Source organism: Caloenas nicobarica, chromosome 2, assembly GCF_036013445.1.
Source record: "Caloenas nicobarica isolate bCalNic1 chromosome 2, bCalNic1.hap1, whole genome shotgun sequence".
In the NCBI taxonomy this organism is placed as follows: domain Eukaryota; kingdom Metazoa; phylum Chordata; class Aves; order Columbiformes; family Columbidae; genus Caloenas; species Caloenas nicobarica.
Window position 1 is genome coordinate 61495693 of NC_088246.1, and position 26673 is coordinate 61522365.

General features: G+C 41.6%; 1 protein-coding gene across 1 annotated transcript in view; it reads left to right on the forward strand.

The window, feature by feature from the left end:
- Positions 1 to 26673, forward strand: part of CNTNAP2 (contactin associated protein 2) — a 1184740-nt gene that overhangs the window by 1102529 nt on the left and 55538 nt on the right. Inside the window, exons 19-21 of the mRNA XM_065627584.1 lie at positions 4171 to 4416; positions 5908 to 6041; positions 25102 to 25195. Coding sequence (XP_065483656.1) covers positions 4171 to 4416; positions 5908 to 6041; positions 25102 to 25195 — 474 coding nt within the window. The remainder of the gene's footprint in view (positions 1 to 4170; positions 4417 to 5907; positions 6042 to 25101; positions 25196 to 26673) is intronic.

Sequence of the window (26673 nt, forward strand, 5' to 3'; positions counted from 1 at the left end):
GCCAGGTCTTGAGTTTATTTGGAAAAATGTGAAGTGACAGTTGTGAGCCAGTGATAGCTATCCTACTGCAGAAGGTACATTTTTTTACAGTGCCACTCTTGAAAAGTTTCTGTGTTTAAATTGGGGGGTTGGGTTTTTCTGGTAGCTGCACACATCTGTTGCACCTTCATTTATTAGGAATAATATCTTGCACTTGATTCATGACAATCCCTATTAACGTTTGTATCCTGACTGTCAGCACAGAGGCAATTCCATTGCCGTAAAGCCTGCTGAATTCTGAATCTTTTATATATGCGTCCAGATAGAAAACCTTGCTGAAATCTTCAGCCAGACCTGTATAGTGCTGGCAATGCTCTAAGCAAGTGAGGAAAAAGTAATGGAGAAAGAAGACAAATTCTCAATGTGCCTGAGTATATGGCTAACAGAATCATTGTACCTACCCGAGAAGAAGGAACACTGACATTTCACTGATGTTAACCCAGCAGCAAAGGAGAATCAGGTTGCTACTTTCTTAGGCCTACAACACTGGCCCAGAAATGTTGTGAGATTGTGGAAGTTTTGTAAGATAAATGTGGGGGTTTTAGTTATTTGGCTTTTTCCTCCAGTTTTATAACACTTCTGATCCCAGACATAGAGTGTACAAAAAGAAAAGTAGCTGAATGGAGAGAGTGGGACTGGGAGGTGACTTGTAACCTTCAAAATAAGATTAATTGTAACCTTCAAAATAAGTTTGTTGGTTCTCGATATATGTGCATTTTGTGTGGAAGTTTTGGATCAGCTTTTGCATCATCCCTTTTCAAATTAAAGCCAGACAATTTTGTAAAATATGTTCAGTTCACACTGGGGAAATGCATCTCACTTGATAAAATAATTTCTAGTGATCCACAAATCCTGTCCTGGGTTCCTCTACAAAGCAAGCCCAAACTGTATGTATTTGCAAAGTCTGTCAACAGAGGATGACAACACTGCGTACTGGTGTAGAAATAGGTACTGCTTTCCAAAGAAAACATATCTGTTACCACCACATGAATTTCCTCAAAGCTTCTGTCTTGAAAGGGCAGTTCGCAGAGGAACCCTTCACTGCACCTTACGCCTGATGCCCCAAGACTCATTTTTTTCAAACAGCGTTTGAAATATTACGAAAGAAAGCAGAGGGTGGGGCATGGTAACATCATACACATTTCAGAAGCAGGGTTTATGCTGTGTTTTATCTGTTTTATTCAGGCAGCTTGAATGGTTTTCTGAATGAAGAACTTCAATATTCCTTCTATCAGAGTTTCAGGCAGAGGATACACTTGTGACCTCCAAGTAGATAGTTTTTTCATTGATGAGCCCTCAACATTTCCAAATCATCTTATGCCTGTGTTCATTATACAGAAAATTATCCTTTAGCTTTTTATGATGTTTCCTAATAGTTTAAACAGCCTGCTCCTGTGAGCTGCTGAGCACTTTGCAGCCCTGCTGCAAGGACCTCAGCTTCATTCAGTAAAGAGTGTAATCATGTACATCGACCTCTTGACTGCGCTGGAACATGAAGGATTTCAGTATCTTCCTGTTAAGGGAAAGTTCACAAAGTTCACAAAGTGAACCTTCCTCTTAAAAGAGATGTTGTGCATATGAGGAGAAATTTGAGGCTTGTTACAGTACCTTATATGCCTGTAGTAATACAGCTATACTGAATATCATTTTTCTCAGCGCAAATCAAGTTAAACATACAAAACATTCTTAGCTTTGTCAAGAAATCCTTTTGGGAAAAAAGAAGTCTTACCATTTCAGAGAGCATCATTTACTTAAAGCTTTCTTTTTAGTAATGAACATTTAAAGTAGCAATTCATAACTTCTACCGCTGTGGAAAATGCATTGCATGCTTTCCAGTTCAGCCCCAGAGCAGCGCTGAGGTCACGACTGCAAGTCCCAGTATGCCCAAGCATGTGAGGCCCTGGGCAAGCACAGTGCTGGGCAATCCTGAAGATCGCTCCTGAAATAAAAGACATGGCAAGCAGTAAACAGGCTGGAGGCAAACATAATTTTGCATCGGTATTCTGGGTGCGTGCGTGGAGCCTCTGCAAGGGGGTGTGGTGCCCGCTGGCAGAGTGTGGGGCGCACTGGGGCCCGGCGCCCTGGCTCTGGCAAGCAGCTCTGGCAGCACCACCGCCACATAGTTGATACAGCATCTGCCCGAGGAGCAGCTTGTCTGAGCTACAAGCAGAGGTTGAAGAAGAATAAATTAGCGGTCACAGGGATATTTTTAAGCCAGTCTTGCAAATACTTAGAGCTACACTGTGTGCTGCTTCAGATTTGTAAGGGTTAATGCTTATTTCAACACTGCTGTATGACGGCAGAAGGCATCACAATTTGGGGAAGCGTTTTCAGGATAGGGGCCTTCACTTTTAATCCAGGAGTACTGAAGTTGAGTCTACTGCAAAATATAATTGTTAAACTGAATTGCCTCTTCCATAACTGTTTCAGGGTGAGTTAAGGTTCTCCAATAAAACGGTAGCTATAAATCTACAAGGTTGATTGAATTATTTATAGCACCTTGGAGGCACAACTTGACTCCATGTTTTATACAGCCACACAGTGACAGTGACTATGATATTTTGAGTTTGGGATAATTTTTATATGGTTACAGGAAAACATAAAGCTTTTCCAGCACTAAATTTGGCAAAATTCTGGAATGGAGCATCGGTAAAGTCTATTATAATTTTATCTGTCTTCTTATCTATTTTCTTCTCAGCTACTCTGAACGAAGTCTGCAGACTCATTCCTGGCTTGCTCTGTATCACTGCACAGCTTGTGGAATGCACATCTTGCTTCGTATGTTTTGAGATAAAGCCTTTGCTTAGAATTGTGTAAAGACTCCAAATACTAAAGGAGAATAAAAACTAAATTTCTTTTAAAATAAAGACACTGTGTTGATTTTTCAGCAGTTTAGATGGGCAATTTTGTACCAATCTTTGGCAACTTTGTATCATGTAAGAAGATAGTAAATGACAAAATATTTTTTCTAAATGACCTCTTCAAGCATTGCTTATAACCATTCTTTAAATATAGTACTCATATGCTATGCTCATAATCTTTATTCACCGTTCTTTAATCGCTGATGAAATGTTCATGAACACTCCTTCTTATTTAGTTTCACATGTAATTTAAAAATTTCCTTTAATGATGTTGTCCCAGACAACAAAGCCTATCCAGGACCACAATGTCGCTAAATGAATAACTGCCATAGGAAGCCAGTCCAGCGATCCCCAAAAGACTTAATAGGTTAAACACTACCAATGGTAGGCAGCTCTGCTGTGATTCCCACTGGAGACTGTCAAAGGCAGCCTTCCCTGTAAGAATGTCAACTTTTAATTATGTTTTTAATGTTAAGAAATAGGCAGGACTCCATTATTATGAGACGTAATCACAATGGTTTTCAGCTGAAAGTATTAATTTTGCCAAAAATAGTTCTATTTTCTGTCAAGAGTATTGTCTCAGATTGGTTCGAAAACTTTGTCTGTGTAGCACCTCCTGGGAGCTACAGTTCAGGTGTCTCTTGCCTTGTTCCCCATTGACTCAAGCTCCTCGGTTAATTATATCTCCCATGAGGACATCCAGATTTTGCAGTGCTCAAGAAAGATTGTGCTAGCAGTGAATAACTTTCTAGCATTGTGTCCAGTCCTATTCCAAATCTTTCAGGTGCTGGAATTGCCATCATTCCTTTGTGAAGTCCTTCCAAATCTACTCAGATTTGCTGCTCAGAATTGCTGGTTGTCCTTTTTCTTGACACTGTTTGCTTACTGTGTCCCTTAAAACTCTCTTCCTTGTATCTCCTTCTTTGGAGCATTATCCACTGCAAGACTTCAATGAGAAAAAATCTGAAGCATGGATCCTCCAGTCTATAGTATTGATATGAGATATAAGCATAGAACTTCTGTGTGACCCAAAGGAAATCTGTCCTTTGCTCTGTGAATCTAGGTACCTACCAATAAAATGGAGATTGTCCTTTTCATTCTCATTGGAAAATAGTGAGGGTCTTGACCTAAATACTGGGTAAGTGCTTGAATAATGCAGCAGTAGAAACATGCACAGATTAGTACTGATCAAGTCAGTAGTACTAAGTTTCATCCAAAAGGTCTCAGCACATTTAATTTCGCCTTTCTTTTTTTTTCTCCTATGTTCAAGATGTTGGAGCATTTTTTGAAGAGGGCACATGGCTTCGTTACAATTTCCACTCCCCAGGGACTAGCATGAAGGATTTAGTTAGCCGAACACTTTTGAGTTCTACAGATCCTGAGATCACAGCACCCGACCTCAACTTGAATAAAGAAGAGCTCAGCTTCAGCTTCAGTACCACCAAGTCCCCTTGTGTCCTATTGTACATCAGCTCCTATACCCAAGATTTCATGGCTGTGCTTGTCAAGCCATCTGGTAAGCAACCGCTCTGGGCTCTCTCCATTGAAGGTACAATTGATAACACCAACATGCAGCTGAGACTCTGAACTAATGAGAAGGTCTTTTCACCTTTGTCACATGAAAGTAAAGTACATAGGAACAGAACCTGTATTCTGCTTTACTAGATTTTGTACTGATATAACGGTTCAATTTAGTGAGGTTTCGGTAGCCAACCCTTCTTCTCAAAACAAAGTGGAAAACAAACAAACCAACCAAACCAAACAAAAAAAACCAAAAAACTCCCCTGCTATAACAGTCAGATCCATCCCATGAACTAGCATTATGGAGGGGACAAGTAGGCATCCACATGTAGGCATCTACTGAACGTGTAGGCATGCTGAACTCATGACAATATCACCAGTAGTCAGTGGAAAGTGTGATGTACTGTTCTTCAGAAAAACTGGATACCCACTGAGGTGGCTCTAATATGGATGTAGCTTAATATATAAGATCCTAAACATTTTGGTAGTGGCTGAAGGTTGGATATAAACCATTTGCTGTTACAGTATTTAAACTATATATAAACTGAATATACTTTGATTCCAAATACTGCCTTGGTGCTCCATGAAAATCACAATTAGGATGACTTTACTACCATTCTGGTTTATGGTATAAGTTAATATGAGTGTTAATATGTATAAGTTAATATGAGAAAGAAGACACATGAGAGGAGTCCCATGTCAGATATCTAAACTGCTCTTTTGGGCAGAATATTTCCAGTTTTGATAAATAATAGAGTCTGCATTTCCCTTTTCAAACATCCTTCCTTTTAATCAAATATTAAAATCTGTTATAAAGAGCAGACACTTCACATTCGTTTAGAAAAGAAAAAGCTGTCTGGCAGTATGTAATGAATATCAATTAACCACTGTTGACTATACTTTTTCAACAACATAACCTGAGATTTTCATTTCACCATATATTATTAAATTTCCATAAAAGTCCAGATGGTCACCTGTCAATCACAATTGAATGTGAGAGCAAGAAAGTCTGATGCAGATTATGTGTCAGTGTTAATTAGTTGTAATTTTGCCTTTATTCAATGCATATGAATGGTTTATTCTTTAGAAAACATCATGCTTTGTATAACTCCAAAGAATTTTACTGCAGCAAGGCTAATAATCTCCACAATAAAGTGCTACTTGATGTGTGCAAATTTGTATGAATCGTCTATATTGTTCAAGGCATAGTTCCGATTTGTTTGGTTTGCAATCTGGAGTTGTTTACAAACACTTCGGTTTTGCAATGCTGATCGTTGTCACACTTCTAGGTTATAAACTAGAAACAGTTTTCAGCCCGGTAACTTTATAATCTCAAACACTAGCTCTTCTACTGCAGAGATCAGCTCTGAGAGCAATGTAATTAATGTAAAAGTATAACAGTTGTCTGCAAAGATAAAAGAGGGGGAAATAGCTGGTGAATAAAGATCAAAATACTTGAGTGTGCTTTTTACATTTCTTCCATTAGGGTATCTGCAAATTCGGTACAGCCTAGGAGGCACCAAAGAGCCATATAACATTGATGTCGACCACAGAAACATGGCTAATGGACAGCCCCATACTGTTAACATCACACGGAATGCATGGGACATCGCACTGCAGGTAAGTCGTAGGTTCTTTGTTTCCATTCCTTGTAGCTTGTACCATTTTGTATTTTGATGATCTCCATCTCTCTGAAGACATGAGTGCAATTTAGGAAATAAAAATATAGTAGATAGGATTCTGCTTGTAGATCACATTCCTAGGAGTTAACAAAAGCAATTCTTTCCCTTATTTCATCAGGTCATGTTGTTCTGAAATCCTCATTCTAGTGTGATGACAGCTGGGCTAATACAGATGTCACTGTAGATGCTCAAGGGCATCAGAGACATCTGGGCTGATAGATAGCATGGGACTTAAGACAAACTCACACCATTCTTAAGCAGCAGAGCCGGAAGCCAGGAAGGATACCCTACAGCATCTTAAATGGCAGATGAGCCTGATGCACAGACAAGTAGATATCATGCCATAAGTCCTGAGTCTGCAAATAAGAACATCTTTAAATTTAAATTTACCTTGCAGTCCAGTGAAATCAGGAGAGCTATTCCACAAAGATGAGCAGATGCTTAAGTGTTTGTGTGACAGGAGTCGGAGACAGAGAGCATTACTGAAGGCACATAGCTCTGGCTTATTTAGGTTTTGGTACAGCACAGGCATGAACTTCATCTCTCTGTATCTCAGTTGAGATAGTATAATACTATTTCAATAACTGAGGGGGGTGCAGCAAGAAGCAATCAGTGTTTCCAGGCAGCTTTCTCTCTGTGGTCATTACAGCACTCTGTTTTAGTTCCTTGGTTGTCACATCTGCAAACATGGAAATTGCAGCAGGGTGTAAGAACAGTTTTAGTGGCAGGAGAGTGAGGTATATGGGATAGATTATTCTGGATTTGATAGTTCATCAGAAGCAAAACAAGACCAATAACAAATGAAATATAAAAAGGGGAAGTCTCCTTGGGAACCAAGCCAAAAGATGAAAGGTAGTAGCTGTCACAGTATCATCTACCTAAAGACTAAAATAGATCTCTGACAGTTATTGTTTCAAGACATCAAAAAGAAAACTTTTCAGTGGATGATAATGTCATTTGACTGAGGCTTTCAGAACTCAGAATAACACTGGATGGATTCAAGTAGAATTGTCTTAAAATTATTTGCAAAATTCTAGATAATCTAAAAAATATATAGGTGATACATCCAAATACTTTTCAGGCAAAAGCCTGGAAGTTGGGAGGGGTATATATTGATGGGTGCATCTTTCTTGCATGCTGTTCCATTTGGATTTATTTTTCTTACTGCTAAGTGGAAACTAAAGAAGACCTACAGTTAGGTTCTCTTCTCTGTTAAATGCTTCTGTTTTGGGGGCAAATGGTGTGTTTCCTATGGAGTCATAGCAGACTGATTTAGGCAAAACAAAATAAATAATTTTCTGAAGGGATCAGATGAGATACTTTGCCCAGTTGGAAAATACGTACACATTAAGTATCCCAGCCTTGCATCAACTCACATTTGGGGCCCGACAATTTTTTTATGCCAGTGTTTTCTGAGACCGCTAACTATCTAGGGCTTTGAAGAGCCAGAAACATTTTGATTAGTGTTGCTCTGCTGGGGTAAGAATTTCTTAATCTAGTCAGTGTTATTAAAACACAGCTGGTTCATATAATCAGAAAGTAGATACATTTGAGGCTTATTAAATGAGAAGATCTGTCTGACGCACATGCAAGAACAGGGAAAGAAGGGATCCATACAAAGCAAATCCAGAAATCATACCCCTACTGTACCCTGAAACAGAAGATTTCTACAAGTTTTGTTTATTCTCCATAAGGAAGTTGATTTTGTTACTTATCTGGTTACATTCTGTAAACGAGAGAACTGATATGAACAGAAATGGATCTGTTAAGCAGATTGGTCACTTGAAAATGAGACCCATATTCAAATACTCTTCATGGTGTCTGAAAATATAGAAGATATAAATACAATTTTTCTCACTATCCAGAGGACAAATCATAAAGTATGAGTTTTCTCTTGCAGATCTGAGCAATAAACATTTGAGTAGACTTTTATTTTCTGCTAAATCCTTCTCCAACCTGATAAGCAGCTGGTTCGCTTGCTTTTAAAGAAGACAGCTTGCTTGCCAGGTGCTGTTGCTCACACTTCCACATCTCTACATGGCATAAAAGTGTCATAAGAAGGATTTATTTCTCATCAAAGCTTCAATTCAAAAGCACTCAGTTAATATTTTTGAGATCTTAACAGCAAGTTCATACTTAAAACACCTGTCTTTCTAACTTACTGTAATAACCCTGTAGTGCCAGAGAGATTTAAAAAATCTGCAGCTAGGCAATAAATTGCAACCAGTTTTATCATGACTGTCAGGAGTTTCACTTTTATATAAATACAGTAAAAGACTCATTATTGAAGTCTGTGAGACCTAACCCAATGCTGGCAGACAGGCAGCCACTGATTACTTACCTAAAATAGGAGTTACTGTCCAATCAATCAGAATTTGAGGTGAGCTTTGAAATAAACATAGCCACAATATTCTATATCCATAAGGTAACAAACAGGCACAAGGACAAATATTTAGTGTGACTTGTTTTCATTAGAATTACATCCCTGTTCCTAATATATTAAGACAGTCAAGACTGAAGGTAGTAGCAAAGACTTTGTTGAAAGGCTTTTACATTTCAGTTTTCTGCATTTACTGACTGCAGACAAATCCATAATTAGTTCTACATTAAATAACAAGCTCCCATTTGTGATGCCAGTGGTTTCTCCAGGATAAGATTAAGGATATACAGCTGATTTAGGTGTAAGGAAAACCAGGTGGCATAAATTCAGGGACAAAAATCTCCTTATTTTCTGTTGTTTCCATGAGGTGGGCAAAATTAACATTTTCTAATAAGAATTCCAATCTCTCACTTCTAGTAAAATACCAGATACTAGTAACCATGGCACACCTCCAAGGTTGCATTAGTTCACCTGTGGCAAGAAAAAGCTCAGACTGACAGATGGAGAATGCATTATCCCAATGATATTTCAGGAGCGGTGATTTAGGTCATGGAGGGCAAGTTTTACTTTGTTTGACTTCATCAAAAGGTTTCATGCTTTGGCAGGGTATTTTCCATATCACAGAAACCAGATCACTCTTTCCTAAGTATGCATGGGTGATTAATGCTATTCACACATCAGTAAAATCTTCTTTACAAAAGCCAAGGACAAAAACTGCCTAGCAGAGGTTCTGATCCAAAGCCCACTGAAGTCAATGAAAGGCCTTCCATTGACTCCAGCAGGCTTCAAGTTGTACCTTAAAGAACTGCAATGGTTGCACCCTTAGAGCGGGACTCATACCTCCTGGTTCTGTGCATGTCCCTAGAGTAAAATAAGGGTGGGATATGGATCAGAGCCATTTCTACTCTGTTGGACAAAGTTACATCAGCACGTTGCACAGAAAAAAAGAGAGGAGAAAAAATTATGTGTTTTAATTTTCAACAATAAAGCTGATAGTCAACAGACTTGGACTGGGCCTCTCAGCTTTTGTACTAAGATATTCATGTAGATTCTCAGCAGATCTCCACTTCTTCATACCTGCTTTAAAGTCATTTAGTTCAAAACCATTATGCCTTGTTCTGTTGTAACACACCCTTCTAAGAAGTCTGTCCCCATCTTTCTTATAGGCCCCTTTTAAGTACCGAAAGGCCACAATAAGGTCTCCCTGGAGCCTTCTCTTCTCCAGGCTGAACAACCCCAAGTCTCTCAGCCTGTCCTTATAGGAGAGGTGTTCCATACCTCTGATCATCTTGGTGGCCTCCTCTGGCCCCTCTCCAACAGGTCCATGTCTTTCCTGTACTGAGGGCTCCAGAGCTGGATGCAGTAGAGGGGCAGAATCACCTCCATCGACTGCTAGTCACGCTCCTTTTGATGCAGCCCAAAATACAATTGGCCTTCTAGGCTGCAAGTGTGCATTGCTGGCTCATGTCCAATCTTTCATCTACCAGCACCCCCAAGTCCTTCTCAGCAGGGCTGCTCTCAATCCCTTCATCCCCCAGCCTGTATTGATACCAGAGGTTGCCCCGATCCAGGTGCAGGACCTTGCACTCGGCCTCGTTGAACCTCATGAGGTTTGCATGGGCCCACTTCTAGAGCTTGTCCAGGTCCCTCTGGTTGACATCCCATCCCTCAGGTGTGTCAACCTCATCACTCAGCTTGGTGTCATCTGCGAACTTGCTGAGGGTGCACTTGATCACAATGTCTAAGTCATTGATGAAGATATTAAACAGTACTGGTCCCAGTATGGACCCTTGAGGGACACCACTTGTCACTGGTGTCAATCCAGGCATTGTGCCATTGACCACCACTCTCTGGGTGTGACCATCCAGCCAGTTCCTCATCCACCAAACAGTCCACCCATCAAATCCATATCTCTCCAATTTAGGGAGAAGGATGTTGTGAGGGACCATGTCAAAGGCTCTACAGAAGTCCAAGTAGATGCCCCTTTCTTTGTCCACTGATGTAGTTACTCCATTGTAGAAAGCCACAAGGTTGGTCAGGCAGGACTTGCCCTTGCTGAAGCCATGCTGGCTGTCCTGAATCACCTCCCTGTCCTCCATGTGCCTTAGCAAAGCTTCTAGGAGGATCTGTTCCATGATCTTGCCAGGCACAGAGCTGAGGCTGACAGGTCGGTAGTTCCCAGGGTCCTCATTTCTACTCTTTTTAAAAATGGGTGCAATGTTTCCCTTTTTCCCAGTCACCAGGGACTTCACCTGACTGCCATGACATAACATTTGTGAACTCCTAGGTGCTTAAAAAATGTAAATCATATGAAGTGAATTCAAAACTCATCTGAAATACAAAATAAAATGGTAAACATCATAGCAATAAAATAAAATGGGTGAAGTGGAGTAAAGCAGTCTCCATATGATCTCAAACTTAAATTCAATGAATATATCAAAGATTTTTATAATTATAGATTAAATTTTGGCCTCATTAAAGGGAGTGGGAACTTTGTCATAGACCTCAGTGAGGCTATAATTTCACCTCCTATCATTAATGTTACTGTAGAATCATACCTATCATGTTTCGTATGTTTTGAAGCCTCAACAGAATATGATCACTAGAAAGACATTTTAGCTAGCTTTAAATACCTTAAATGACAGAAAATTCACCGTATACTTTGGCCATGTCTTCCAATGGTTAAGTGCCATTTCTGAACAGAATTTGCACCTAATTTACAGTTTGAATTCTGCAGATTTCAGCATATAACTTTGGGATCTTTTATCTATGTCTGATAGATGAAATAATTGTTTGGTGTCAATCAGCAGCTTAGTGATGCTGATTAAATCATCTTTTCAGCTTGTCTGCAAGATGCTAAATAAATTGAACCATTTTACTTTACCATCAGAAGTCTATCATTTTTGAGCCATAAGACAATTTTAGAACTCTTCTCTGAAAATTCTCCCATTGAGTCACGTTTTGAAAACCTTTACCCTAGGATTAGACATGGTAATGGTAATTATGACATAAAAATGATGTAGACGTGCCATCGTTATTTATTTCCTTCATTTTCTGGGCAAACATGCTGCCACAGCATCCTTTGGACAGTGCTGTAAGTTGTCTAGCCTTGTGATTAATTTGAAGACTGGTTTAACTAGCATTACACTGTCTGGTAGGGAGTGGGAAGTACTGTTCATGATTTGAAAGAAAACAGCTAGACAGTATTTACAAATTCCATAGCAGCTGGCATGAATAAAACATGTTTTAAATACTCAGGACTTTAACCACAGGCAAACACGTAAACTACAGTTGATACCAACGTAACTGTAACACTGCTGTTTTTCTAATAATCAGGTATATGTATTATATTAAAACTATATTTAATGAATTTCCAAGCAGGTTTTGCTTTAAAGAAAAAAATCATTTGTTCTATTAATAGTAAAAGCCTTCCTGCAGAAATGAATTATTTTAAATCCCTGCAGATACGTGATTTACACTACATATTGCCATTCTGCAATGGCAATGTATTACTCAAAATGCTAGTGCAACAGAAAGGCAAACTCAGACCATATTCTAGAGCAGAACCACACATTACATCTCCATTCTTAATGCATTAGCACTCAGTTTACCTGTAGCTGCTAAGCTTTTTCTCACTCAGAAGTCACAAGAAAATGGTTTTTGCTCAGATTTGAAAATAGGGTTTTTTCACAAATAAGTGCCAAAGTAGCATTAAAAGCTATCACTATGGGAAATTTTGAAAATAAAACAAAACTTACATTTATGTCTCACTTCTATAACCTTAAACTCAATCTGTTTTCTAAAATATTAAGAAATACAGACTCTTATCTTTGTGTATTTCTAATTCCCTCCAAGTATAATGATGTTACAGATGTTGCAGAAGACTAGGTGTTCAATTCTCAAAAGAGTCTGTAAACAACAGCAAGAAACAGCAGAACAGAATTTTAATCATATGTATCAGAATCAGAAATGAATGAATAATTCATTAATAATTTTCTTACCTCTTCTTTTGTGCTCATAGGATGTCCATGAGCCCCTAGCAAGTTTGTTGTTATTTTTTTTTTTAATCCTTCTCTGAATTTACTCAACTTCTGTATTTTACAGCGTGACTTACAATCTTTCAGGTAAAGACAGCAATATACATAGGCAGGAAGCTCATAAATGACCCATTTCTACTTCCCTTTGGTGCATGAGGGAGACAGTCAGTAGCTTCTGCCAAGACAAGTCAGCACATCCCCACTGAACCCCAACTGGCTGAAAGTCAGACAAAACATTTTCATAAACAAGAACCCCTTTCACTCATCAGTAAATGAGAGGGTGGAATATCCTTAGCCTGAAAATCAGAACACGGATTCAGATCTTTCTCTTACTGGCAGATACACAGTGGGGAAAATGATCCATAGAGCCCCGTCTGGGGGTAGCACCTCACCCTGTGGTTTCATGGTTGTGAAAGCTGAACCTGCTGCCTTCCCTGTAGCTATGGAGGAGGAGCAGGGGCAGATGCTGAAGCACATATCTTTACAAAAGTTTTACCCTCTCTCTGCATCAGCTGAGATAGTTTCAAGTCTTGAGGCCTTTTGGAAGAATATTCTTCTTTACTTCCTGTTCCGTAAAACCACTCCATAGGAGAGGGACTCTTTTACATATCCATCTGTCTCACATCTTTTCAGCAGAGCCTGCATTGCAGGATTCAGAGGAACCTTCCAGTTGTCTCAAACTTTAGCCATGTCTAGGCCACATATTGTGATAAGACTCAGAAGAGGACCTCACTCCGTACCCCCATATCCCTTGAAAATAAACCTAGGGCATTCGGAGCACGAGGGAGTATGGTGCAGACTAATAGCTCCCCAGTCAGCATGTCAGAGCAGAACAAAGGTCTGGAGGGCATATCAGCAGGCTTTTCCACCTCACTGTATGTGCTACATGCATTGGCCGACATTAAGACTATTTCCTTCTTCTATAATATATTTACAGTGATGAATGTGTGTGTTCTCCTTGGCCTATATGATTTCTTGTTTGGAAACAATTTTTATTGGAATTAAAGAAACAAAGAAAGAACAAAAGAACCATTAAGTATGTTCAGAGTCTAACATAAAGCATAAAAAAGTCAAAAATTAACATGAAACAAGTGCTTTCCATTATATGGTAGCAGACATTGGACAAATTAATGTCCTGTGAAAGTCACCTTTAGGTACCTGTGGTAGATCTCTTGAATAACTTGTACAGTTAACTTGTATTGCTTCTGTTAACATTTGTTGTAATTCATCTATTAAAGAGACCAATAAAAAGTCAACAGATATGTGAAAGAAGAATCAGAAAATTCTTTCAATTCAAGGCAGCCAGACTAAATAGTGTCCTTTTGCTTAGTAGTGCTTCTGTTGCTTTTTGAGTAATGTATCTACATTTCCATTTAAATTTTATCCAAATGTTTGTATTTTTTTAAGTGAGGCAAATCATCCCTGACATTATTTATCAGAGCAAGAGCAGCTTCAGGAAAATATACAAGCCTAGTGCACATAAGGGATTCAAGTTTTTAAACAGGGAAAAAACAAACAAACAAACAACAACAACAACAAAAACCTTCAGAGTTTTTTTTCTGCATTGTATGTTTTTGTATGTATTTCGTGTTGATCACATTTCTAATTTTAATCCCTGCAAAAAAAAAGATACTTTATCATAAAAGACTGCAGCTTATGTTCATATAAAAAATACTGCAAAATGTTAAATCAGTTCATTAAATTGACAAAACAGATTTGGAGTTGTTCCTAAAACAGTATTACCTATACCTATACCTGAAGAGCTCAAAGCACAATGCAAACCTTAAGTTTGCCTTACATCATGCTGGTGAGGTATATGCCTTCTCCTTTGTTCCAGATGAGCAATGAGGTTGCAGGTCTGTGATAGCATAATCCAGCAAAAAATGTCGGGTTTATGCTCCTGCCTTCTTCTCTGAATCCACTGTTCATTTACAGCCTCTGGCTCTGATCTGATCAACAATAACCTGGGTCAAGGACCTAACCTGGCACAAAAAGATCAGCAAAGCACTAGTGCCACACTACGGAAGGAGCTGAACTGCAGTAAAACAAACTGGGCAACAAACAGGAGGGGCTGGAAGCCATTGTGCAGCAGAAAAACTGCTATGTAGTTGCCATCACAGAAACATCGTGGGATGACTCCCACAACTGTGGTGTTGCATTGGATGGCTATAAACTCTTCAGAAGGCACAGGCAAGGAAGGAGCCCTATATGTTAGGGAGTGGTTTGATTGTCTGGAGCTTGATGAGGGTGATGATAGGGTTGAGTGCTTATGGGTAGGAATCAAGGGGAAGGCCAACAAGGTGGATATCCTGGTGGGAGTCTGTTATAGACCAGCCAACCAGGATGAAGAGGCAGATTAAATATCCTGCAGGCAGCTGGGAGGAGTCTCACAATCGCTAACCATTGTTCTCGTGGGGGACTTCAACTTCCCAGATGTCTGCTGGAAATACAACATAGCAGAGAGGGAACAGTCTAGGAGGTTCCTGGAGTGTATGGAAGACAACTTACTGATGCAGCTGGTCAGAGAGCCAACTAGGGAAGGCACCTCACTGGACCTGTTGTTTGTGAATAGAGAAGGACTCCTGGGTAACATATCAGCTGGAGGTCACCTTGGGCATAGCAATCATGAAATTATCATTTTCTGTTCTTGGAGAAGTAAGGAGGGTGGCCATCAGAACTGCTACCTTGGACTCCCAAAGGGCAGACTTTGACCTGTTTAAGAGGCTGGTTGTCAGAGTCCCTTGGGAGGCAGTCCTGAAGGGCAAAGGAGTCCAGGAAGGCTGGTGGCTCTTTAAGAAGGAATTCTTAGAGGCACAGGAGCAGGCTGTTCCCATGTGCCAAAAGACTAGCCGGAGGGGAAAAAGACCGGGCCTGGCTGAACATAGCACTTTGGCTGGAACTTGGGAATAAAAAGAGAATTTATAACCTTTGGAAGAAGGGGCAGACTAATTAAGAGGACTACAAGGATGCAGTGAAATTATCACAGAATCACAGAATCACAAAATGTTAGGGATTGGAAGGGACCTCGAAAAATCATCTAGTCCAATCCCCCTGCTGAAGCAGGAACGCCGAGATCAGGTTACACAGGAACATGTCCAGGTGGGTTTTGAATGTCTCCAGAGGAGACCCCACAACTTCCCTGGGCAGCCTGTTCCAGTGCTTGGTCTCCCTCACCAAGAAGAAGTTTCTTCTCATATATAAGTGGAACCTCCTGTGTTCCAATTTGCACCCACTGCCCCTTGTCTTATTATGGGTTGTCACTGAGAAAAGCCTGGCTCCATCCTCCTGACACACACCCTTTACATATTTATAAACATTAATGAGGTCACCCCTCAGTCTCCTCTTCTCCAAACTAAAGAGACCCAGCTCCCTCAGCCTTTCCTCATAAAGGAGATGCTCCACTCCCTTAATCATCTTTGTGGCTCTGCGCTGGACTCTCTCCAGCAGGTCCGTGTCGTTCTTGAACTGAGGGGCCCAGAACTGAACACAATATTCCAGATGCAGTCTTACCAAGGCAGAGTAGAGGGGGAGGAGAACCTCTCTCGACCTACTAACCACACCCCTTCTAATACATCCACTGCTTTGCAATCATCTGTCCAACCTGGTTATGTCTTCATAAAAGGCTATGAGGTTGGTTAAGCATGACTTCCCCTTGGTGAAGCCATGTTGACTGCCCCTAATGACCCTCTTATCCTTGATATGCCTTGAGACAGCGCCAAGGATAAGTTGTTCCATCACCTTTCCAGGGATGGAGGTGAGGATGACCGGTCTATAGTTACCCAGGTCCTCCTTCTTGCCCTTTTTGAAGACTGGAGTGACATTTGCTTTCCTCCAGTCCTCAGGCACCTCTCCCATTCCCCACAACTTACCATAGATGGAGAGTGGTCCAGCAATGACTTCAGTCAGCTCCCTCAGCACCCACCGCTGCATCCCATCAGGACCCATGGGTTTATGGATGTCCAGATTGCTTAACTGGTCCCTAACCCAGTCCTCATCAATCAAGGCAAACTCCCCCATTGTCCTGACTTCCTCTGGGGCCTCAGGGGTACGGGGCTCCTCAGGACAGCCTCCAGCAGAGTAGACAGAGACAAAGAAGGCATTCAGTAACTCTGCCTTCTCTGTATCTTTTGTCACCAGGGCACCCACCTCATTCGTCAGTGAGCCTACATTGCCTCTGGTGTTAGTTTTATCTGCAATGTATTTGAAGAAGCTCTTTCTGTTGTCCTTGACCCCTCTCACCAGGTTTAATTCTAAAGAGGCCTTAGCTTTCCTGGTTGCCTCCCTACATCCTCTAACAACAGCCTTACATTCTTCCCAAGTTGCCAGCCCCTCCTTCCATGACCTGTAAACTCTCCTCTTTCACTTGAGTTTGCCCAGCAGTTCCCTGTTTAACCAAGCTGGTCTCCTGGTTCCCTTCCTTGACTTCCCTGAGCTTGGAAGAAGCAGTCCCCAAATGCTAACCAACTGTCTTGGGCCCCATTACCTCCAAGTCCCCTTTCCCACGGGATTTCCCCCAGCAATTGCTTGAAAAGGCCAAAGTTGGCTCTACTGAAGTCCAGGGTTGCCATTCTGCTTGGTATTCTGTTCTTGCCACATGAGATCCTGAACTCCACCATCTCATGGTCACTGCAACCAAGGCAGCCCTCAACCTTTACAGCTTCAACCAGACCCTCCTGGTTAGTGAGAATGAGATCCAGCAGCACTCCTCTCCTAGTCGGCTCATCCACCATTTGCATCAGGAAGTTATCGTCAATGCACTGGAGGAACCTCCTGGACTGTGGATGGCTGGCTAAGTAGTCCTTCCAGCAAATATCTGGGTATTTAAATTCCCCACAATAGCCAGGGACTCTGATTGCGAGGGTAGCTAAAATCCTCCATGACAACCAGGGACTCTAATTGTGAGGCCGCTCTCAGCTGCCTGTAGAAGGCCTCATCAACCTCCTCACCCTGATCTGGTGGCCTGTAATACACACCCACAACAGTATCAGCCCTGCCAGCCTGACCCTTAATTCTCACCCACAGACTCTCAACTCGCTCCTCATCCGCCCCGGACAGTATGCAATACATTGTAGTTGCTCTCTCATGTAAAGAGCAACTCCACCACCTTGTCTTGCTGGCCTGTCTTTCCTGAGAAGGACACAGCCATCCATGACCACATTCCAGTCATGTGAGCTGTCCCACCATGTCTCTGTAATTGCCACCAGATCATAAACTCCTGACCAAACACAGGTTTCTAACTCCTCCGGTTTATTCCCCATGCTGCATGCATTGGTGTACAGGCATTTCAGGGAGCGAGCTGAGCACACCAATTTCACCCTAGGGGGGTGGGAGGCCTCCCAGTCTTCATCAATTCTAGAGTGCTGCCCCACTGGTGCAAGCCCAGCTACAGCCCCATCCCCCTTGAAATCTAGTTTAAAGCTCTCCAAATGAGCCCTGCTAATTCCTGTCCCAGCATCCTTCTGCCCCCTGAGATAATCCTTTCCCATGTATTACTGTCTGGACTGGTGTCTTATAAAACCAGCCATTATCAAAGAACCCAAAGCCCTGTCTGTAGCACCAGTCTCATAGCCAAGAATTTATGGACTGGATCCTTCTATTCCATCCCACATCATCATCCAAAAATGGAAGGAGGGAAGAGAAAATAACTTGCGCCCCAGACTCTTTCACCAACTATCCCAAGGCCTCGAAGTCTTTCTTCATTCCCCTCAGACTACGGGATGCAGCTTCCTCCCCACCTGTCTGGAAGATCAGTAGCGGGTCGTAGTCTGTCGAGTGCACCAGGCTGGGGAGTGCCCTGGTGATATCCCTGATCTGGGCTCCGGGTAGACTGCACGCTTCCCTATGATGAGGGTCAACTCTGCACATTGGGCCCTGTGTTCCTCTCAGAAGGGAATTGCCTGCTACAGTTACCCTTCTTTCTTCCTTATCAGAGGCAGACTTGAGGGGTGGAGTCAACTGCCTCTTCCTTTGTGACCTCATAGTTGTGCCTTCCACCACATCCTCACCTGCCTCTCCTTCAAGATCCAGCACCGCTAACCTATTATGGAGGGGCACCTGGGGAAGCAAGGCAGGTAGGGAGTGGGGTTGCCTGTGATGCCAAACTGGGACTTCCTTCCAACTCTCCTCGTCTTTTTGGTCCCCTACCTCTGCCTGACAGCCACAGGGCAGGGGCTGTCCCAGGTCTCCCCACTCTGCCTGACAGGGCGGAAGGTCCATCACCTTTTGGGGGGTATCTCCCTGGTGCCTTTCTGGCTGGCACGCCAGGGAGTTACTCCACCAGTTGATCTCCTTCTCACACTCCCTGATGGTCCTCAGTGTCTCAACCTCCTCCTTCAGTTCCACCCCCATGCTGAGCAGATCTCGCACCTGCTCACACCTCACGCAGGTGGAATGCCTGCCTCCCTCCCCCGGCAGCAGCAGCCTCTGGCACTCCCTGCAGCCAGACACCTGAACAGACACAGATCGGGGCAGGCCCTCCATCTGGGTCACCACAGTCTTTTGGGGGCAAGCTCTCTGTCTGGAGGAGACCATGGTCAGCTGCAGTCTGGGACACTGCCAATAGGTGAGATGGTCTATGGAGCAAGGAGGGACAGCACCTCTGCACCCTGCTGCAGGAGCTACCACACCCGCTGCCGCAGCACAGTGTGGGTGCTGCTCACCCGCTTCACACGCTGGTCTCACCTCCCAGTGCCTGGTGGGCAGCGACGTGTCCCTGCCCTCCCTGAGGCTTTGTCAAGGCTGGGGCGGGGGTGTGGTTGTTGTTACCCTGGCAATGCCCACGTCACTTCAGCCGCTCTCGCGAGAGCTGCTGGATGCTGCCGTGTTGCACCAGTCTCCCGGGGGCCCCCTGGCAAAGGAACCTCCCGAAACCAAAACTCCCCTGTACCTCAAGATCTGCTAGTGCTGCTCTGGCTGCGCCGGCTCCGACCAGGTGACCTCGGGGACTGAGTGCTAGTTCTGGGCTATGACCGGTTTAAAATCTGCCGCTGTTACCCTGGCAACACCCACGCCACGTCAGCTGCTCTCGCGAGAGCTGCTGGAAGAAAATTAGAAGGGCCAAAGCCCAACTGGAGCTGGACCTGGCTACTGCCCTAAGAGGGAAGAAAAAATGCTCCTGTAAGTAAATCAGCAACAAAAGGAGTGCTAAGGAGAATCTCCACCCTTCGGTGAATGTGGGGAAAAACACAGTGACAGAGGATGACGGAAAGGCTGAGGTACTAAATGCCTTCTTTGCCTCAGTCTTCAATAGTAAGACCAGTTGTGCTCCAGGTACACACCCCCCTGAGCCAGAAGACAGGGATGGGGAGCAGAATGAAGCCCCAAGAATCCAAGGGGAAATGGTTGGCAACCTGCTACACCACTTGGACACACACAAGTCTATGGGGCCGGATGGGATCCCAGTTGACTTGAAGTTGGCAAACATGACAGCCACCTACACAAAGGGTCAGAAGGAGGATCCGGAAAATTACAGACCTGTCAGTCTGACCTCGGTGCCAGAGAAGGTCATGGAACAGATAGATCATCCTTAGTGCCACTTAGTGCCATCATGCAGCACATACAAGAGAAACATGCAATCAGGCCCGGTCAGCGTGGGTTTATGAAAGGCAGGTCCTGTTTGACCAACCCGATCTCCTTCTATGACAAGATGACCCACTTAGTAGATGAGGGAAAGGCTGTGGAAGTTGTGTACCTAGACTTCAGTAAAGCCTTTGACACCGTATCCCACAACATTCTTCTGGAGAAACTGGCAGCTCATGGCATGAATGGGTGTACTCTTTGCTGGATAAAGAACTGTCTGGATGGCCGGGCCCCCAGAGTGAACAGAGTCAAATCTGGTTGGTGGTCGGTCATGAGTGGTGTTCCCCAGGGCTCAGTATTGGGGCCAGTTCTGTTTAATATATTTATCAATGATCTGGATGAGGGGATTGAATGCACCCTTAGTAAGTTTGCAGATGACACCATGTTAGGTGGAAATGTTGATCTGCTGGAGGGTAGGAGGCCATACAGAGGGATCTGGACTGGCTGGATCATTGCACTGAGGCCAATTGTATGAGGTTTAACAAGGCCAAGTGCTGGGTTCTGCACTTGGGTCACAACAACCCCATGCAACACTACAGGCTTGGGGAAGAGTGGCTGGAAAGCTGCTGGGTGGAAAAGGATCTGGGGGTGTTGACCGACAGTCACCTGAACATGAGCCAGCAGTGTCCCCAGGTGGCCAAAAAAGCCAACAGCATCCTGACGTGCATAAACAATAGTGTGGCCAGCAGGACTAGGGAAGTGGTGGTGAGGCTGCACCTCAAATACTGTGTTCAGTTTTGGGCCCGTCACTATAGAAAAGGCATTGAAGTGCTGGAGAGAGTGCAGAGGAGAGTGACAAGGCTGGTGAGGGGTCTGGAGCACAAGTCTTAAGAGGAGCACCTAAGGGAACTGGGACTGCTTAGCCTGGAGAAAAGGAAGCTGAGGGGAGACGTTATTGCTCTCTACAACTATCTTAAATGAACTTGTAGCATGGAGGGTATTGGTCTCTTCTCCCAAGTAGCAAGTGATAGCATAAGAGGAAATGGCCTCAAGTTGCACCAGAGAAGGTTCAGATTGGATATTAGGAAACATTTCTTCACAGAAATGGTTGTGAAGCACTGGAACAGGCTGCCCAGGGAAGTGGCTGAGTCACCATCCCTGGAGGAGTTTAAAAGATATATAGATAAGGCTCTTAGGGACATGGTTTAGTGCTAGATTTTGGTTATGGTTGGAGTCAATGATCTTAAGGGTCTCTTTAGCCAAAAGGACTCTATAATTCTATGATTCTAAAATTCGCTTAGGTGACCCTAAGGAATTACACAATTGCCACCTGAATCTACTCCTCTTCTGTTGCATTAAAAATATAAAATATTTCCAAATATCACAATGTTAAACCGTTTGTAAGGATTTTCCCTAACCTTTCAGCAGAGGAATACTCATCTTTATTTTACCATTAAGACATCAGATTTTAGTCATCCCTCTAAGAAAGGTATCTCCTATTTGATTTTCATAGTCAGTACATACACATAGGCTGGACTGACAATGATACAGATGTAGATTTATCTACAGGGTGACTTTAATGTGTACGTATGTGTATATATCTTTATATATGTGTATATATTTGGGGTTTTTTGAGGCTGCTATGGTGATGTAGACATTATATTTGTCCTCAGATTGATATGTCTGTTAATCTCAGGATTCCAGTCAAGATGTTTCATTATTTAAGTGATCAGTAATTTAAAAGAAATAGCATTTTATTGAACTTCTGCTTAAATGCCAGCAACTTCAGATAAAGACAGTCTGCCTGCTGTGACGTGACTTGAGAACAGAAACTGCAAGTTCCTCAGAAACTGCCATCTGCTTTAATCTGTGTAGTGCTCAAAGCCACACTGTATGTTTATATTAAGCTCAAACAAAATTAATGTTTTTAAAGAAAAGTATCTGTAATGAAAAATCTTAACTATAATTTAAAAACCGTAATTTAATACAAATTCATTACATCAACCTCTATGTATGCAGATGTTCTATTTAATTTTCATTAAAGAATGTAGTATCTTTTTTCAAATATCATTTGATGCTACTAATTCCTTTTTTATTATGTGTCTTGTATTAAATCGATAGCCTAGTATTTCATACAAAGACTGCAGGCTGCTCAGTTGGAGCTGCTCACACTTCAGCACCCACTGGATGGCAGTCACACACAAGTTTGGAAAGAATTCAGCTTGGTCCTTTGACTCTCTGACCTAAATAAAGAAATCCCAGATTAAGTGCCTCTAGAAAAAGTTTTCTTTTATTAGATAATTCTGGTTTAGAACAAAGACAAGCAATAAAAGCAAGTGGACATAAGTCTCACTGTTCCCTCATTGTTGCCTTGTGTTGCACCATGTCATTTCAGGTGCCAGGACTAGAGAAGGGCACAGCTCAAAGCTGTCTGTGGGCAGCAATGCAGACAACCCCCAGGGACAAGAAATGCCAAAGCCGGCAGTGGAGTGGGAGCTTGCTCTATCACTAGATTTGATGTTCAGTATTTGTGCATGTGCTCACAGTGATTCATCATTTAAATTGATTTTTCATTTTCAGGTACGCCCTGCAGACACAATTAACGTTCTCAGGTAGAGGCAGCCTGCATATTAGGCAGGGGTGACTTTTTTATTACTTGTTCCTAATAGTTACTCTGATAATGGACACCTGAATGATGGTTACAGCTCTAGGATACCCTCAGTACATTGATAAATGAAATGATAGATTGATAATGGTTATTATGATTTATTAGTATCTTATCAGAGTAGTGATGATCTGATCAACCACACTGCTCAGATTCCAACTTACAAGAAAAATAAATATTTAAACATTAGAAAAGAAAGAAGTTAAATGTTATTGATGCTGACAAATACTAATGTACGTGGTAGTATGCCAGATTATTTTATCAGAGTTACTTCAGCATATTTTAAATCATATCTATAAAAGAAGAACCTAGAAGATTAATCCTGTGCAATCAGAATGTATCAGAAATAATTCCACTGCAGGCAAAGAAGTTACATGAGGTTAAAGTCTTGGCATATGAGAGACTAGAGAATCAGGGTTTTGTGGATTGGTCGTTTCACCAATCTTTTCCTGATATGCCTCTCTAGAGTCTATATCTTTAGTTTAATAACCATATTGGTAAATACCATGAAAACTCTGAGCTATTCCTATTCATCTTCTGAAATAAGAAGGGAATATTTTTCTCACCTGATATATCTGCAGCATTGACAGCGGGTCTGATGGCTGTGATGTTGGATGCTGGCACACTGATTTCCCTTCCACCAGAGAACCCAATAAGAAGCACTTAACTGGAGTTTGTACTTAGTAGGGCCTGATGTGGTTAAGGTCAAGAACTGTTTTATATTTGAACTCTTTGTATTCACTTGACTACACTCTTTCAAAAATATTTTTAATTTGAAATTATATAAGTCTATTTTCGGGCAAAATATGTACTTCTGCTGTCTGTTAAAAATCTGAGAAAAGCTGTTCAAGATGCTGTGAACAAAGTGAAATTTCTTACTTTTCAGAGTAAGAAGGTGGAACTATGTGTTTCCATAAATTTTACTCAAAAATCTACAGTTTAAAATTGGGAGCTAGCCAGTAGTCACGTTGATAAACACTGATGGCCAAATTTTAAATAATCAGCGTGAAAACTAATTATAATCAATTAAAAATCATTTTTGAACATGAGTATTTGCTAGACCTCTTTTAGCATCTGCAGGGAACTTTTTCCTTCTCTTGTTGAGGTTTTATGGGGCAGTATAAGAAAGATATGAGCCCTCTTTTCCAGTTATCATAGTTTTTTGAGATGATTACCTTTGCAGATTCACGGGTATTACATCAGCAGGCTTTCCAAGTAATGAGTTCACAGAATTCCGGGGTATAATGGGATTCAGCCTTTCAGTTCTATGCTATCTGCCATTCATTTCCTTTTAACCACTGAAATGAACTTTTGCAGTGTCATTGAATCAAACTCATCCAAGATAATAATGTTTTGAAATTAGAAATATGGCAAAAAGGTATGTGACAAAGTCATAGGCCCTTTAATATTGCAGCTTCATGAGTGTTACTTCTATAAGCTATAATACCCTGCAAAGTCTTAAATCATATATGAATTTCTGTCTTGTTTCATGCCAAGGTAATGCCAGAATAAAATATACAATTGTTGTTCTGTCCTCTTTAAGCCTGTGTACTAAACACATGAAGCCAAGAAAATTAATAAAACCAGCAAAGATAAAAATTCACCTGAATTAACTTCATGAAATGTGATCATCAAAACTACTGAGCTGTACTGAACTATCTTTAAAGTGCTATTGCTAAGCATAGGCTATTTGTTTTCTTCCTCTCTCTTCACATTTTTCTGTTAAATAGTTTAAAAAACAGGAAAAAATATGCTAATAATATGTGATTCCTGTGCCACATCAGGGACACTAAGAGTTTCCTGCACATTAAACTATTTAGCTAGGTTGATTACTCTTGATTTTATTTCTTAGGTTTCACTAGGTGTCATCACAATGAAGTTGAACAACATTATCAATAAGAAAATAATAAACATGAAATGAAAAAATTTCTGTCATTAATTCATGAGTTTTCTGACAGAAAAAGAGAATGGCCAACATGCACATTAGTCTCAAATTCTCAGCTATTTTTCTGTGGGCAAAGCATGTAAATGTAGATTTAGCAGTAACAAGTCCCAAATGGAACTCTTGCATAAAATAATAATAAGTTTTATTGTTAATGTGGACGCTGTTGTTATTTTTAGCAATTATATTGAAGCACACAAGCAAAAGCTGAAATTCTTCCAGAAATAAGAACAAACAGATGTCCAATATAGGTGTTTTTCAGGCCTTGGAAACCTTGGAAATGGCACATACAGAAGTAGGGCTATTAACTATTATTTCTCCTTTATCAGAAATGAAAGCAGAGCCTATCTCAGTTGTAGGTGGAGGCATAAACTCCGTAAAGTAGACCTGATCCAGTAGCACTGTAAGAAGGCAGATCAGTTCAAAATACTCATAATTTCTTTTCTCTTCCCCCAGCTTGATCACTATCCTCCAACAAGTTACAGCCTTCCAACAGCATCTGACATTCAGTTCAACTCCCCAAAGGCACTATTCCTAGGAAAAGTTATAGGTAAGATTTCATTTTATACCTGGCTATTTTGTTAGGTATTTTCAGAGAATACTGAAAACCATAAGCACACGGGACAATGATGTGTGTTGTGTTTGCAGCAGGACACTTGCTGCACATGTGGTTCTTGACTAGAAAGTGGTGACACTGGAGTTATACCTAAAGGAAGGGTTATGTTCACCTTGTCACAAAGGCTGGTCTGCACACAAATAAGTGACTGTCTGGACGATTTCTGGAGAAAACCAGATACAGGTGAAGAGACACTTGTAACATCATATTTGTACAGTTTTGTTACTCTCCAGGTGTCAGGTGAAGGGAACACAAGGAAATCATTGGGACGACTGCTTCTATGAGGAGATATTGAAGTTATTTTAAACAGTATCTTCCACTGTGAAGTTATCATATGCTTTGTATACTGCCTTTATCCATGCAGTCAGACCTCTTATCGCAGTGCATCCTCTTGTTTCTCATCACTCTGCCAAAACTGCCACTTTCTCACAGTGAGGCCCACCAGCGAGGTCCTTTGGAAATCTGTAACACCTACAGGAGCACTCTGCTATACTTTTTCCATCCCTTTTAGGGACCTCATTGTTATTTCCCAGTGCAGCAGCTTCCCAGCCAGTTCCCCAGCTGAACTAGAAAGGCAATGCAGATGCATCTTAAACCACCTTGGCTTCACTTCTAGGCTGTCTCGCTTTCCATTGCTTAATATCTCCACTGCTGGCATCTTACATGAATTTCCAGGGTTACTCACTTCAGGAATCAATTATTCCCCTGACATTTACAGCTTTTAAAGAGGGGTTTTTTCCCTTTTCAGAGATAAGAGGGTATTGATATTATTTTCTCTAAGTGCTTTGTACTGGAATGTGGTTGCTTGAACTGCAGTGAAGTGTTTAATCCAGAAAATTGTAAACTTTTTTTTTATTTAGTGGTCTAAGACAGTAATCAATTAAACTGATTTTTGAACTGAAAAACCAATTGACCACATCGCTAAGTGACTTTTTCAAGATACACTTTTTCATTTGTTTCCTTTTTTAAATTTAATGCGTTCAACTTCTATGAAACAGGAAATGACAAGCCTTTAAAGTGGTTGGTTAGCAAGAGAGACATGGACTATTTTCTGGTACTTTCCAGGTCAGTTCTGTAGATAGTAAAAAAGACGATGCAGTCTGATTTTGGCGAGTGTTTGGAAACTGGGTGCGTTCACACCTCCACGCACTGAATTAGGGTGGTTGGCCTAGAGCTGACTCTGCTTCAGCCAGGCTGCGGCCTCTGTGTTCATTAGTTAAAGTGAGGAGACAAATGACTTCAGGTGAAGCATTCAACAACTGGAATAGCTCTGCCAGTAAGGAATGGGGCTTGACTCTTTCCTACCAAGTAATTGTGCACAAAAATATCAGCTAGAATTCACTGAAAAGTGTTGCAGTGTCCATGTCCTATGATAGATTAATTGCCAGAGAGATTCTGTTTCCTTTGAGATG